Below are 13,755 nucleotides of genomic sequence, written 5' to 3'. Positions count from 1 at the left end.
CCTCAATCACAGCTATACTTTTAAAACCTTAATTTGTCGACTCACCTTTTTGCTTTGTCCTTGTCATCTTCATCCATTACCCCATCAAAAATGCTACTGTCATCTCTGATAACACAAGATTTTTAAAAATTATGGCCTCTTAAAATCATCCTCTCATCTTCGAAAAAAATAACAAAACTGGATTTGTAAAAGGAGAAAGTGAGGTCTGCAGATGCTGGAGATCAGAGCTGAAAATGTGTTGCTGGAACACAGGTCAGGCAGCATCCAGGGAGCAGGAGAATCGACGTTTCGGGCATAAGCCCTTCTTCAGGATTTGTAAAAGATCTTACAGACACTTTTACTACAAAACTAAAGGTTTGAATACTCTGAACTGAAATGATTTTCTGTTAATTCTGATGAATCATCATCGACCTGACATTTACACTTGTTTCTCTCTCCACAGGTGCTGCCTGACCAGGTATTTTTAACATTGATTGTTTTTATTTCAGATTCCCAGCATCAACAGTATTTTAATTTTGAATTAGCTTCTTCTGGAGCCAATTAATCTAGTAGCACGTATGTACACAGACACAAGGATCATATAAATAAATTTGCATTTCCTCCTCATTTCAGTCTGTACTCAACTAAAAAAGAAAAGGTGACAATTTTCCTTCAAAATTAACAACTAATGGAACAAATGGAAAATTACATTTTCCAAGAAAGCAATTTTAAATAGAGGGAACTGATGAACAAGAATTATTTACAATGACAGCTAACACAGCTGGCAGCAGGAAAGTTCAGTGATCAGCTGTTACGTGGGAACATGATTATGGGAAGGAGGTGGACCTCACGAGCAGGATGAGCGCAGTGAGGGTGTGAAAGCAGATAGCAGAGAAACTAGAGAAATATGAGAGCTCACAGCCAGTGGTAGGAAGTTCAGCCAGGTTGATTGATGAAACTGAGGAATGTGACAGAATCAATTGATTAAATAGTCTTAGTCTTAATAGGAAAGAAATTCATAAGCTTCTTATATTTGCTTTTGAGGATGAGGGGGAAAGGGGCAGAAGAGTAACCACCCTCATGATTCCTCAAAGCCTGTCCACCATTTAACAGACACATCTCTTCACATACTTGTTAAGTACCTTGCAACAATCAAGAAGCTTATTGCCATCCAAACAAAACAGGCAATTGACTACCTACTTTAACTTATCTACCTAATTTAAACATTCACTTCCTTTACCACTAATGCAACATGGCATTAGTTTTTACCATCTACAAGGGGCACTGCAGAAACTCACTGAGGCTCCTTCTAAATCTATGACCTCTATCACTTAGAAAGACAGAGGCAGCAGGTGCATGGAAACATCACCATCTGGAAGTTTCCCTCCAATACATACAAAAGTATAGTTGAGTTTAATGGGGAATCTAGATAAGCATGAGGTAAAAGTAAATAGACAACTGTGTTAATAAAGTTAGATGAAGGAAACTGGGAGGAGATTTGATAGCAAAGTGCTACCGTAGATTGGTCAGGCCTAATGGTCTATTTCTCTGAAGTATGTTCTAGGTTATAAAATACATTACTATTGGCTAATTTTACTCAGTGATAAACAAAATAACTTAAAATCAAAATATAAATCTCTTACCTGTCAGCACAGCTTAAGTTCATTTTGTTCCCTTTTTATGGTAGTTTAGGCTGGCAGAGATACTTCATGTTATAATATTTTGTCAACTGCCTACAAAGGAAAAAAAATGAAAAATGAATCTTTACTTGGAACTTGCGAAGATTAAAACTGAAAAGCATTGTAGACATTTTAAAAATGATGAAATTAAAAATTGTATGCACCATGTTTAAGCCAAATTATGCCTCAAAAGTAACCATTCAACCTTCAAAAATGTTTATGGCGCCTGCTAAAAAAATTCATTGATCAGTAGTAATAGGTCTAACAACTCTATATTGCCTTATGGACCAAAGTCGAGTTTGAAAGATTTCACATTATGCAATAATGATAATTGGATCCTTTTCAGCTCTACTTCAGCTTTAACATAAAATGATCCAATGGACTCTCACTAAATTCGTCTTCCACTTTTTCCGTTATTATTTTATCTGCCAAAATACCTCTTTCCCAGTGACTAAGGTTCACATGCTCTCTGTAGGAACAAATAACATCTGACATTTTTTCTTAATGTGTTTCTCCTATTACTGCTCCAATATCTGAGCCAAATTCAGGTTATTGTAGTACTGGATTACCAATTGAGGAGTCAGATAAGACATAACATAATAGGGTTTAGGAGTTTATTCAAGTCCAGGACTCCAATTCCCACAAGAATCTTGGATCTCATTTTGATGTTAAAATTCTTGTGTGTCCATTGAACTCTCTGGATCCAATTTGCCAATTACTGAGGATTTTGCTCAACTGTTTCTTCAGCTTCATTCCCTCCCCCATAGCTTCAAGTATTATAGGACATTAAAATCTTACACACAGTTAAGACCAAAGAAACAAAAAACTTTACGTAAACATGGTTAGAATTCTGAATTCACCGCCACAAATCATCATTGAGGTCGAGTTTATAAATAATGTGAAGATTTTAATACTTTAAAAAGGGTCTTAACTGTGAAAATACATGGCTCATGTAAATAAAACATTATTGCAGGTTTAATAGATGAAATGACCAGTTGGGGATTATACAGTCATAAAATGATGCAATTACATCAGTCAGGAATAAGTAAGAATGAACATATATATTCAGAAGATGAGAGCAAGCCTTTCTTTCAGCGGATATGAACAAGGCTCTTTTTGCATTTATGACTATGAATAGTAGAGTGAGTGCTTTCTTGATGCTGAACAGTATTTTATGATAATCTTATATGCAAACTGTAACTCTATTTGTGTCAGCAGGAGGGTATGAATGCCCACTGGAACCTTAGATATCATAAACCATGTTTTAAAATGGTCAACTGCTTGCAAGCAATACTCAGATGTTGATCCAAACAGCAGACCACAACTTATTTCAGAAAAAAATTAAATAAAAATAGTACTCTATTTAAATCTCCATCATATAAAGAGCAATATATTTTCCGGCTCTCATTTCATTTATCTCATTGTCAGTTCTCAAAGGGTTTTGGGCTGCTTTGCTGATCAGTTTACTAGGAAAGCAATATACAATGGTTATAGTATGGAAAGAGGTCAAAAAGTTCATTATATCCATACTGGCTCGTTGCCAGGCTCATTTATCTTTTTTCCAGACCTATGTTTTTTCTCCTTCAGATAGTAACCCAATACCATTTTGAAGGCCTCAATTAAGTCAAAAAGATAATTCAATTAAATTGATTAAAAATTGATTAAAAAAGGTCCACCTTATTTCAGTATCCAATCTACATACCTTTAGCCTGCCATTTGAATTATTACAAGATAACTTCGACTACATATCACACCATTCCTGGATTTGTAGAATGAAAGGCTAACCTGTGAGATATTTATAAGGGAATGAAAGAGAAAATGCTATTATACTCCAGGACCTCAGAGTTTATTTCGAAATGAGACAAATCATTTTCCCTCACATATGCCAGGGCTTTATAAGTATTCCCACTATTGCAGTATCCTCAATCAATGTTATAGTTCAGTTTCCATTTGTAAAGTTGAACATTCTTTTGCCAGGTAATTTGGCATCATCTTTTCTATCCTCACGAGACACACAGCAGTAATTCAAGTCAAAACGTTGTCTCAAATGTATCTAAGGAGCAAGCTTCAGACTTTGTTAATCAATACTCTGAGACTTTATAAAGCTCTGGTTAGGCCCCATTTAGAACACTGTGTCCAGTTTTGGGCATAGGAAGGACATACTGGCTCTGAAGCGTGTCCAACAGATATCCACACGGATGATCTCTGGAATGGTAGGCCTAACATGCGATGAATGGCTGAGGATCTTGGGATTGTATTCATTAGGGTTTAGAAGGTTGAAGGGCGATCTAACAGAAACTTATGAGACAATGCATGGTTTAGAAAGGGCGGATGCTGGAAATTTATTTCCATCAGGCGGGGATATCAGGACCCATGGGCACAGACTTAGACTTAGAACTGAAATGAGGAAATATTTCTTCAGCCAGAGAGTGATGGGCCTGTGGAATTCATTGTCACGGAGCGCAGTGGAGGCTAGGACTTTAAATGTCTTCAAGGCAGGGATTGATAAATTCTTAATCTCAAGGAATTAAGCGCTACAGGGAAAGTGCAGGTAAGTGGTATTGAAATGCCCATCAGCCATGATTGAATGGCAGAGTGGACTCGGTGGGCCAAATGGCTTTACTTCCACTCCTATGTCTTATGGTCTTAATATTCACTATTTTCCTGTGCAAGAATGGGCATATCTTACGTATGATTATAAGACATCAGTGTACTGACAAAATCCATCTTCTATTCCACCAGACCACAAAAAGCAGAATCAATTCAGTATGAGTAAGGCTCAGGGGTTGCCATGCAACCTTAGCATCAACTGGCTTGTACACAACACGTGCTGTACAGGGGAGTGGTTCAAGTATCTCCACTTCTAAAAACAATTTCAGAACCAGTTTGTGGATTTACTGCCGAAGTTGTAACTTGGAACACAAAACCGCGTTCAAAAAACCTTCTTCAAGAGCATCTCCAGACTGTTTCATTCCATTGTAGTGAAGAAGTTAACTATTTTAGTTAACTGTCATCTGCACATTCATTGTTTATTTCTACACAACAAAAGTCCATCATGAAACACTGCTCACCATCAGCCCAAATTTGAGCTATAATAATTCTTGTAACAGTTCATGCAGATCAAAACTAAACGAGAAGAATACAAGTCAAGCATAACTGGTATGAAAAATATAAAGTTTTGCCCACAATTACCATTCCTTAAAATTTGATTTTAAAAGTCAGGTCTAAAAAGGCTTATAGAGGCGGTATTATCACCAGATTACTAATCCAGAAACTCAGCTAACATTCTGAGGACCCAGGTTCAAATCTCGCCATGGCAGATGGTGGAATTTGAATTCAATAAAAAATTTAGAATTAAGGGTCTAATTAGGATCATGAAGCCGTTGCTGATTGTCAGAAAACCTATACGGTTCACTAATGCCCTTTAGGGAAGGAAATCTGTCATCCTTACCTGATCTAGCCTACATATGACTCCAGACCCACAGCAATGTGGTTGACACTTAACTGCCCTTTGGGCAATTAAGAATGGAAATAAATGCTGGCCTAGCCAGAGGGAGCCACATTCCATGAGTGAATCTTTTTCAAAAGAACATGTACAATTCGATTATAATCTCCAAGATTTAAATATTGGTAAAATAAAACTAACTATTGGAATGATGTTTTAACTGCACATCAAAATGCTATTACCTGGTATTGCTCATATCGTGCTCATTCTGAGACAAAATAAAGAACAGATTCAGAATCTCTTAGAATCTCTCTCCCACAGTTACCTCTATATGCTCACACCCTGCTTCCTGTAAGGACTTTATTCCATTCTCCCAGTTTCTCTGTTTCCACTGTATTTGCTCTGACGACACAATCTTCCGCAGAGGGGCCTCAGAAATGGTCACTTTTTTTCCCCTCAATGGAAGGTTTCCTGCTACCTTGGATGAAAGTCCTTAAAATGTGTCCAACCCACTTCCTGCAGTTCTGCCATCAGTCCTTCCCTTCCCCCCCACAACAATGAGGAGGTTACCCTTCTCACTTCCCACCCCACCAACCTCTGTATCCAAGAGGTCATAAGCCACTATTTGCACCACGTCCATTGGGATGCCACCACATATTCCTCTCCCATCCATTGTCAGCATTCAGCAACAACCATTTCCTCTGGGAAACTGTGGTCCACTGCAACACCTCCCCACAACCCATAGTACCTTCCTATGCAATCGCAGATTTACTCATTTATCTCACCATTCAAGATCCCAGACACAACGCTGGTGAAGCAATTTCCTGCAATTCATTCAATCGAGGCTGCTGAAGGATAGATTGGCCTTGGAGGGTATACAATGCGAGTTTACAAGAATGTTAACTTAATTCCAGAAATCCAGGTATGAGGAGAGATTACACAAATTAGGCCTGTTTTCTTTAGAATTTAGAAGATAAAGTGGTGACCTGATCAAAGTCTTCAAGATATTAATAGGAAAAGACAGGGTAGATAAAGATAAACTATTTCTACTGTTTGGGGATTCTAAAACAAGGGGCCACAGTCGGAGAATTAGGGCCAGACCATTCAGAAGATACGTTAGGCAGCACTTCTCCACATAAGGGGTGGTAGCTGTTTGGAACTCTCTTCCTCAAACAGCCGTAGATATTGGATCTATTTCTAATTTTAAGTCTGAGACAGATACAATTTTGTTGAGCAAAGGTATTAAGGGATATGGGTCAAAGGCAGGTATACGGCATTCGGCTTCCGATCAGCCATGATCTCACTGAATGGTTAAACAGGCTCAAGGGACTGAACATCCTACTCCCATTCCTGTGTATTTGTTACTTACAATATAGCCTCCTCTGTACTGGGGAAAATAAATGTAGATTGGGTGACCATTTTGTATATAATCCACGTTCTGTCAATAAAAGTGACCCCAAGTCTCCTGCTGCCTGCCACTTCAACACACTACTCTGTCCCCAGGCCAACATTTCTTTCTCCGGCCTACTGCTCCAGTGAAGATCAATGCAAGCTGGAGGAACATCACTTCATCTTCTGCTTAGGTGCCTCATAGCTTTCAGAACTCAACATAGAGTTTTAACAATTTCAGAGAATTGTTGTCCATTAACTGTCCACACAATCACAGGATCTGGCATGAAATGGACTATTTTCAACTAATTGTACTCGGTATCCATTATCACCTATATAGTTTAACTTCCTCCCGAGTTTACTGTCAACAATCCATCTTCCTGCATATCTATATTTCTCTCACTCTGAGCTTCAGCCCCACCTATCCACTCACTCCTCTCCCCCTCCCCAGTCACTGGCATAAATACCATGTTTTCCTAGCTACTTCTAGTTCTGAAGAAGGGTCACAGAGGACTCAAGATGTTAACCTCTGTTTTCTCTCCACAGATGCAACCAGACCTGCTTAGTTTCTCTAGCAATTTTCTGTTCTCGTTTGTTTCAGAATCTTTCTGCTTAATTGGACTGGACAATTCGGTTAATTGTTTATAAAGGTAACAAGTTTATAATTTCAAGCTTTACCATACCTTAAACAATTCTGACAGAAGTAAAAAGATAGTGCCAGGAATAGCTATGGAAGTAGTATAAGTGAGAGTTCAAGATTTCTGAACTTGAGAGACTGGAATCACTACACAGCAAACTGGAGGTTGAAACCTCCCTCGAGCATATGCTTCAGGAAATGGTCACCCTACCACCAATAAATTAAGCAGAATAAGTGATTAGCCATGCAGAGTAAATCAGCACATGAACGAAATCTCCAGTAGTATGGTACTTCAAGTCAGCTCATACAATTCTGAACAAAACAATAAGGATGAGAATGTCAGGGGGAGCCATCTAGAGTTATTCATTCAATCTGGTGTAAATCCATGAAACTACAGGGCAGTAACTGTATAAAGGGTGCAGGAAATGTACTTTTTTTTTATACATGGATTTAACAGAGAACAGGTAAAAGCACCAATGTAAATCCCACATCAGTATATTGCCTTTTTGATATTATGACAAAAGGACACCACAAAGATGTACAGCAGTTTGAATTGGGTGGTGGTGGTGGTGGTGGTAGTAGTGAGTGATGATGAATAGAAACAGCTACAAGTCATGGTCCATGTGGGAACCAATTACATAGAAATAAAATGGGTTACACAGTCCTGCAGCACTTCAGGATCTTAGGAGGAAATTAAAAGACCTAAAAAAAAAATTTCTGGATTATCCCAGTGTCACACACTAATAAACACAGAAAAAATAGAAAACAATTTACAACACAGCTGAAGAAATGGTGGAGGCAAGAAGATTTCACATATAGCAAAAGTGACCTGTGTGGGTTGAACCTCCAGAGAATTAAAAACAAACTTCCTTGTAGGAAGGCTAACAAGTGATGGTGAAATTTAAACCAATGTGTGAGGGTATGACCTCCAGGGTGGAAAAGACAAAATGCATAAAATAACTGGGAGTGACAAACAGCACTGGAATAAAAAAAAATTCAAGGGTGAGACAAGGCAAAAGAGAAACAGCATTTGATATTAGATTAGATTAGATTCTCTACAGTATAGAAACAGGTCCTTCAGCCCAACAAGTCCACACCAACCCACCCAGACCTATTTCCCTCTGACTAAAGCACCTAACACTACAGGCAATTCAGCATGGCCAATTCACCTGACCTGCACATCTTTGGACTGTGGGAGGAAATTGGAGTACCCGGAGGAAATCCACACAGACACGGGGAGAATGTGCAAATTCCACACAGTTGCCCGAGCCTGGAATCGAATCTGGGACCCTGGTGCTGTGAGGCAGCAGTGCTAACCACTAAGCCACGTGCCGCCTATGTGCACAAATGCATAGAGCATGTCAAAGGAAATTAGACGTGCACATGCATAAATCATCAGAAAGGGCAATGATACAGTGGCAACAAAGCTAACTCAAAGAAGTAATAACTAATATATTCATTAGCTTTAAGCAGAAATATGTATGAAAAGAAGAAAGGAGTACTAGCAATATTGAACAAATCAGTAATTACAGCACTGGAGATGATTAGAATTTCTTAGGCAATCCATCAGGTCTCAGCTGATTATATAATACATGGGGCTTTTGCATGATTACAATGGTGAATTTTAGAGACCAGTTTGGGCAAAAAATTCTTTCCCCAATAGGGCTTTCTGAAGTTGAAGGTCTCAATGACATATTTAAAGGCAGTGTAGACAAAGATTCACTCATTGTAAACCAGAAACATTATGAGAACATTTATTGGTCACTTCCATACTACAAAAGATGGGTAGCTCCAAGCAGAAGTCAGCGATGCAGTTGAGTAACACCTCACTAGGGGTTCTGAGCCAAGCTATATAGAAAAAACAAGAGGATCTCTTCCCCAAAGCTGACAGGAGGCCTACCATTGGACCAGTGCACCCTTGACTAATATAGCAGCACAGGTAAGCACTATAATGGGAAATGGCCTCATTTACTCAATGTAAACTTACCTTCTTCAAGGCCACACTTGGTCCAACTAAAATAGTTTAAAGGGATACCAAATAGAACAGATAGTGAGCCACGTGGTCAGAACGAGGTAGACTTTACTAGAGCGAGACTGAGATAGAGTAGTGAGAGTACTGAGAGTAGAGGGGTACTGTAAGGGTCAGTACTTGAGCCCCAGTTGTTGACAATATATATCGATAATTTGGAGATGGGAACAAAATGTAATATCTCCAAATTTGCGTTTGATACAAATCAAAGTAGGAACGTGGCTTGTGAAGAAGGTATAAAGCGGCTTCAGGGAAGTTGGACAGATTTGAGCTAGAACATGCATTTGGAAAAAATGTGAGGTTATCTGGAAACGGAAAGTACATCTTAAATGTTAAGACATTGGAAAATGTAGATCCCAAAGGGACCCAGTTGTCCTTGTTAATAAGTCACTGAAGGCTAGTGTGCAAATGCAACATGTTATTAAGAAGACTAATGGAATGTTGCCATTTCTTGTGAGTGGATTGAAGTACAGAAGTAATTAAGTTTTCCTTCAGTTCCATAGGAGCTTAGTTAGACTGCAACTGGATATTGTGCGCAGTTTTGATCTCCTTACCATTATTGCTGTCAAGGGAGTACAACTAAAGGTCACCACGGATGGTGGCCCTCTCCTATGAAGAAATAATGGACAAATTGAGCCTGTATTCTCTAAACCTTCAAAGAATGACAGATAAAATCATTGAAATTTACAAAACACTTAAAGGGATGAACACACTAGATGCAGGCAAGATATTTCCCCTGGCTGGGGAATCTAGAACCATGGAGCACAATTTAAAGATGAGGAGAATGCCACTTATGGCCAAGATGAGGAGAAATTACTTTACTTGGAGGATTATGAACTTTCAAAATTCTCTAATAGTCAACTGTGGAAGTTCATTTTTTGAGCATGTTTATAGTAGGCATTAACTTTTTATGGGTTACCAGTGGCATAAAGGATTATAGCTATTGGAGGGTGGGTAAAAAGCTTTGAAGTGGTCAGTCAGCCATGAATGGCGGGGCAGGCTTGGTGGGGTGAATGGCCTTCTCCTGGCCTATGTTCCTAAGATAATAGCGTATAAGCCTCAGCACCACCCAGAATATCTGCACTGGCTGTAGGACACCAACTCATGCTATTAAAATTCTGCCACTTCCTAGACAATGCAATGCAAGGGCTCAGAATTAAACATGCATTTGCACCTCATGAAGCGTTCATGCATCATAGCAGTAATAGAGGCTTAAGAGTGCAGGCTGGAGGAGTCCATCTGGGTTCAGTGCATTGTCATGACTCCCCATCTCAAAACACTCCAGAGATGTCCTGCTGACTATTATGTTTTGTTAACAGCTACTCAGCTTCCTCTCTGTGTGAGCCTAATGCCTCCAGCAAGTCAGACCAAGGAAGGTGCATCTGCACAGGAGAACCTCAGCATTACTATAGCCACCCAGGCCGGATTCAAATTCACAAAGTACACTCAGCAAACTCAGCACAGTTAACAGGTCATATCAGGTAGTAGGCTGTCTCCATCTCAGCTATGGATATCACGGCAAACCTGAACGTAGACAAAGACAAAGACAACATTTTGAGGTTACAAGGGTGCCACAATGGTCAATGCCTACAATGTACACTTGTGTAAATATATTTTTATTTGCAGTGCATACAGGACTGTCGCATTTTCATTACACCACTAGTTGCTGATATAGTTTGCTGCAGCAAAAGAAGTGGAGCATTGCCACATCAAAATGCAAGGCAATCTTCCATTGATAGCGCATTTATCATTTCATCTGCCATGTTTACGCCTCATATTGTTCTTAGTACCGAGGGAAAACTAGATCTATCATTTGTGGATTGCAGCCAAGGTTGGCAGACCAATTTCAGGGACAATATAATGTTGAATGAAGTGAAAAAGTGAAGATAACAATTTTGTGTTCACTCATTGCAGAGAACAGAGAAACAACTCACATAAGGAATAAAGAAATGAGACAGTGCTCTGCGGATTGGAGGAAAGACTAATATCCCCCTTTTAGGATCTCTACAATCAGATAGACCATCCTTAGGAAAAGTAGACAATACACGACAGAGAGATGACAGTCTTAATTTTTTTCAGGGGATGAAGTAAAGTGTTTGGCATTGTCTTGGCTATAGGGCAGTGGAAGTACAGCCATCAAATATTCTTAGCAAAAGCAACCTTAAGAGCTATAGAAGACAAAGCTCTCCAGTGTTAAAGGGATAGTGAGGAAACAAGGTAATGAGTTACATCAAAAATGATTTAGAGACTGCAGAGCATGCTCCAGAATAAAAATAGCAGTCCAATTGGCCCAATCACGCTTGTCTTTCCTCTCTCATGTTCTGACATTAGCCTTGCAAAGTTCTCAAGAAGGAATAATTCTCATTTGAAGCAGGTACCAGGACGACATGAGTCAACACGCTGAGGAAGGGCAGCATATGGCTTTCAAGGTAGCATGCATATGGGCTTGCTCAAGCTTAGCTATATAGTATATTCCCATCCATGAGCAGATAGTGCCATGTAGGTACTGTTGCCCATGATTAGCCTAGTGGCTATGTTTCTCTCTTGAGTTTGATATAGGCGAGGAACACACTACATAGTAGAAATAGAACAGGATGCTTTACTTAATCAAAGCATACCTCAAAATAAATAAATCGTGTATGTCTCAAGCAGGAAGCAGATTTTTAAGAAGCACAACCGAAAAAAAAACAGGTATCCACTCATCATTCAGCCTGGAATCTAGTCATAATTTTTTCTTTAATCAGCACATTTACCTCATTTGAGCTTTGTCTGGATTTTTTCTTCTTCATAACAAACCTCCTGGCCCATGTCATGACCAATACTATTTCCTTCCTGATCGGAGGAGACATCATGGTCCTCCAACTCTTCCTCTTCAAAAGCATTCACACTTTGTTGAGTGAGGGTGGGGGGGTCAGAGCAGCAGACAGCCGTGTAACCATTGAGGTGCACTGAAAACATTAATTCATGATCCAGATGTAGGAATCGTGAATGTTGACTGGATACTATGCATAAATTTGGCAGTATTCAATCAGTATGGTCCCACAATAGCTGCACATTCAGGGAGCAGAACCTTTTGCTGATCCCAGGGAGCTGTGACAGAAATGTGTATGCAATCTATTGCACCTTCCCTGATGGCAAACATGCTAATGCAGCAAATTGGATGCAGAGAGTGTGGGAAGTGCAAAGTAAAACTCTTAAATTCCCAGGCTTTTTCAAAATAGAGCACCACTGATCTACTGTACATTGTTTTGAAAAGAAGATATCCTGTCTGTCATAAGCTTCTAGCTGGAAAATGGAAGTTCTTGTTCTGGAGCCTGTTACTTCCTCCAGCTAGGTTCCTTAAGGTGTATAAGTTCTCTCTTTCCCTCCATGATTTTATTCACACCTCAAACATCGAAAGATGCCAGTCCATACCTTGAACATCAGGAGATGCCAATCAGCCCACAAGGTATTGTAGCTCCTTGCCTTTATGGGACCTCATTGTAACACAACGCTGTCGGTTCTGAAGTGATGGTGTTTGTTCTGAAAAGATGGTTCCCTTTGACCAATGTTCACCTGTGCGTTGTAATCCATCAATGTCACCACACCACCCATCATCCTTCACTGACCACTTTGTGACTTTTTGCTCATTAGTCCTTAACTCACATGTTTCCACTGATCCCATCATTTTCTATGTCGATTTTCCTACTCTTCCTCAAGCCAATTATGATATACATCTCAATGCCCTTCCTGATCCATTACTTTTAAACTAACCTGCACCTTACCTTTTCATGTCAACCTCTGTGAAACAATGCAATACTTATCCGTGACCTCACCCAGTCACTTCAAACTTCTCCACCTGACTGCAACTAAGCTCTCTAGTGCACAGTATTACCATTTAGAATCCCAGACAAAAGTCCAATATCACTACCCACTCCATAAAGACTAAACTCTCCGGTACATAATGACTGCTGTCAGCCTGAACGACCCAGAACAGGACAGACCTGATGCCACGTCTACTATTGTACCCTTGGATGGACAATGCCACACCCTTCAAGCGTTCCTGCTTTCTACACTGACTCTTCCTCACTAATACCACTTTTGCTTCACACTGCCCTAAGGAGACAGTGAGTCACTTTCCTGTAACACTTTTGCCTTATTTGAAGAACACCATAACTGAAACACTCACATTGATTTAAACTCATATCACTGCAAAGAGATGTTATGAACCCAGCTGATTATGCTACTGGACAAATCAGATCCCAGATAGAAGAAAACCTTCAGCTATGTATACCTAACAATAAAAATAATTTCTTAGTAGTACAGAAAATAAATTTTGCCAGAAGGAAACAAGCTGAAGCGTTTCATCTTGTATTCATTAGAACCAGGACACAAGAAAAAGGACCCAATTTTATAAAAAGATGCGCTGATTGGTTGTGCTATCACTGATTCTGGATTAGTGGTGCTGGAAGAGCACAGCAATTCAGGCAGCATCCGAGGACAGGCAAAATCGACGTTTCGGGCAAAAGCCCTTCATCAGGAATAAAGGCAGAGGGCCTGAAGCATGGAGAGATAAGCTAGAGGAGGGTGGGGGTGAGGAGAGAGTGGCATAGAGTAC

General features: G+C 39.6%; 1 protein-coding gene across 2 annotated transcripts in view; it reads right to left on the bottom strand.

Annotated features, from left to right (window-relative positions):
- clocka (clock circadian regulator a) overlaps nt 1-13,755 on the bottom strand; it is a 144,516-nt gene that overhangs the window by 123,075 nt on the left and 7,686 nt on the right. The window contains exons 2-3 of one of the 2 annotated variants that reach the window (XM_043690694.1): nt 1,623-1,712; nt 46-105 (exon numbers count right to left, since the gene is read on the bottom strand). In XM_043690694.1, the coding sequence (XP_043546629.1) occupies nt 46-105; nt 1,623-1,645 (83 nt within the window). In that variant the 5' untranslated portion in view covers nt 1,646-1,712. Of the gene's footprint in view, nt 1-45; nt 106-1,622; nt 1,713-13,755 lie in introns of those variants that run through there. The other variant, XM_043690703.1, reaches the window with a different exon arrangement.

The sequence above is a fragment of the Chiloscyllium plagiosum genome, chromosome 1, assembly GCF_004010195.1.
Source record: "Chiloscyllium plagiosum isolate BGI_BamShark_2017 chromosome 1, ASM401019v2, whole genome shotgun sequence".
Classification (NCBI taxonomy): domain Eukaryota; kingdom Metazoa; phylum Chordata; class Chondrichthyes; order Orectolobiformes; family Hemiscylliidae; genus Chiloscyllium; species Chiloscyllium plagiosum.
Note: the sequence above shows the minus strand (reverse complement) of the source record. Positions and strands in the feature narration are given on the sequence as shown.